Source organism: Eimeria mitis, genomic scaffold, assembly GCF_000499745.2.
Source record: "Eimeria mitis Houghton genomic scaffold, Emh_scaff524, whole genome shotgun sequence".
Taxonomy (NCBI): Eukaryota; Apicomplexa; class Conoidasida; order Eucoccidiorida; family Eimeriidae; genus Eimeria; species Eimeria mitis.
Genome location: NW_013573525.1, coordinates 5,017 through 5,970, shown reverse-complemented (window position 1 = coordinate 5,970; position 954 = coordinate 5,017). Strand labels below are relative to the sequence as shown.

The 954-nt window shown below is 54.7% G+C and overlaps 1 protein-coding gene across 1 annotated transcript in view; it reads left to right on the top strand.

The window, feature by feature from the left end:
- The window catches only part of EMH_0015030 (uncharacterized protein), a gene marked incomplete at both ends in the record, with an annotated part of 1,399 nt that extends 819 nt beyond the window's left edge, over window positions 1-580 (top strand). Inside the window, 2 exons of the mRNA XM_013500295.1 lie at window positions 3-73; window positions 201-580. Coding sequence (XP_013355749.1) covers window positions 3-73; window positions 201-580 — 451 coding nt within the window. The remainder of the gene's footprint in view (window positions 1-2; window positions 74-200) is intronic.
- Between the last annotated feature and the right edge of the window lie 374 nt (window positions 581-954).

Below are 954 nucleotides of genomic sequence, written 5' to 3'. Positions count from 1 at the left end.
CGATCGCCGGCTGCAGCAGCTGCAGCAGCTGCAGCAGCAAACCCAAACAGCAGCAACACAAAAGAAACAACCCGTTGCAGCAGCAACAGCAGCAACTCCCGTAGCAGCAGCAGCAACCCCAGCAGCAGCAGCAGCAGCAACAACACTCCCTTCTGCTGCTGATCGGAGGCCCAGGACTACGCCTGCTGCTGCAACCACAGGCAGAAGCACGAGGAGTAAGACCAGCAGCAGCAGCAGCAGCAGCAGCAGCAGCAGCAGCAGCAGCAGCAACCCCAACAGCAGCAACAAATCCAGCAGCAGCAAGTCCAACAGCAGCAGCAGCAGCAGCAGCAGCAGTCGGCTGCCTCGCATTGGTCTGTCGCGGTGTCTGCCCAGCGCGCAGCAACGGAAGACAGCAGCAGCAGCAGCAGCAGCAGCAACAGCAGCAGCAGCAAAGCGTTCCAGGAGCACCTCAGCTCTGCCTCTGCTCAAACGGCAGCAGCAGCAGCAGCAGCAGCAGCAGCAACAGCAGCAGCAGCAGCAGAAGCGTCGCGGCTTGAGCAGCAGCGCGCTTCCTCCATTGGGCCCATCGCCTCAGTAGAGATTCTATCTTTTTGTTTTTCTTTTTTTTCTTTTTTTCTTTTTTTCTTTTTTTTCTTTTTTTTCTTTTTTTCTTTTTTTCTTTTTATTTATTTATATCAGCAACGCGCTACATTCAATTGTTTTAGGGGTCCCCCTTTGAAACAGACACACCCCAGAAGTAGCAGCAGCAGCAGCAGCAGCAGCAGCAACAGCAGCAGCAGCAGCAGCAGCAGCAGCAGCAGGCTTAAGCACTTTGTCTTTCTTGTTGATAACAAACAGAATAGACGGCACACATCAGTAGAGAGCACCACCTGTTGCTGCAGCAGCAGCAGCAACAGCAGCAGCAGCAGCGACAGCAGCAGCTGCTGCAGCAGCAGCAGCAGCAGTAGCTGC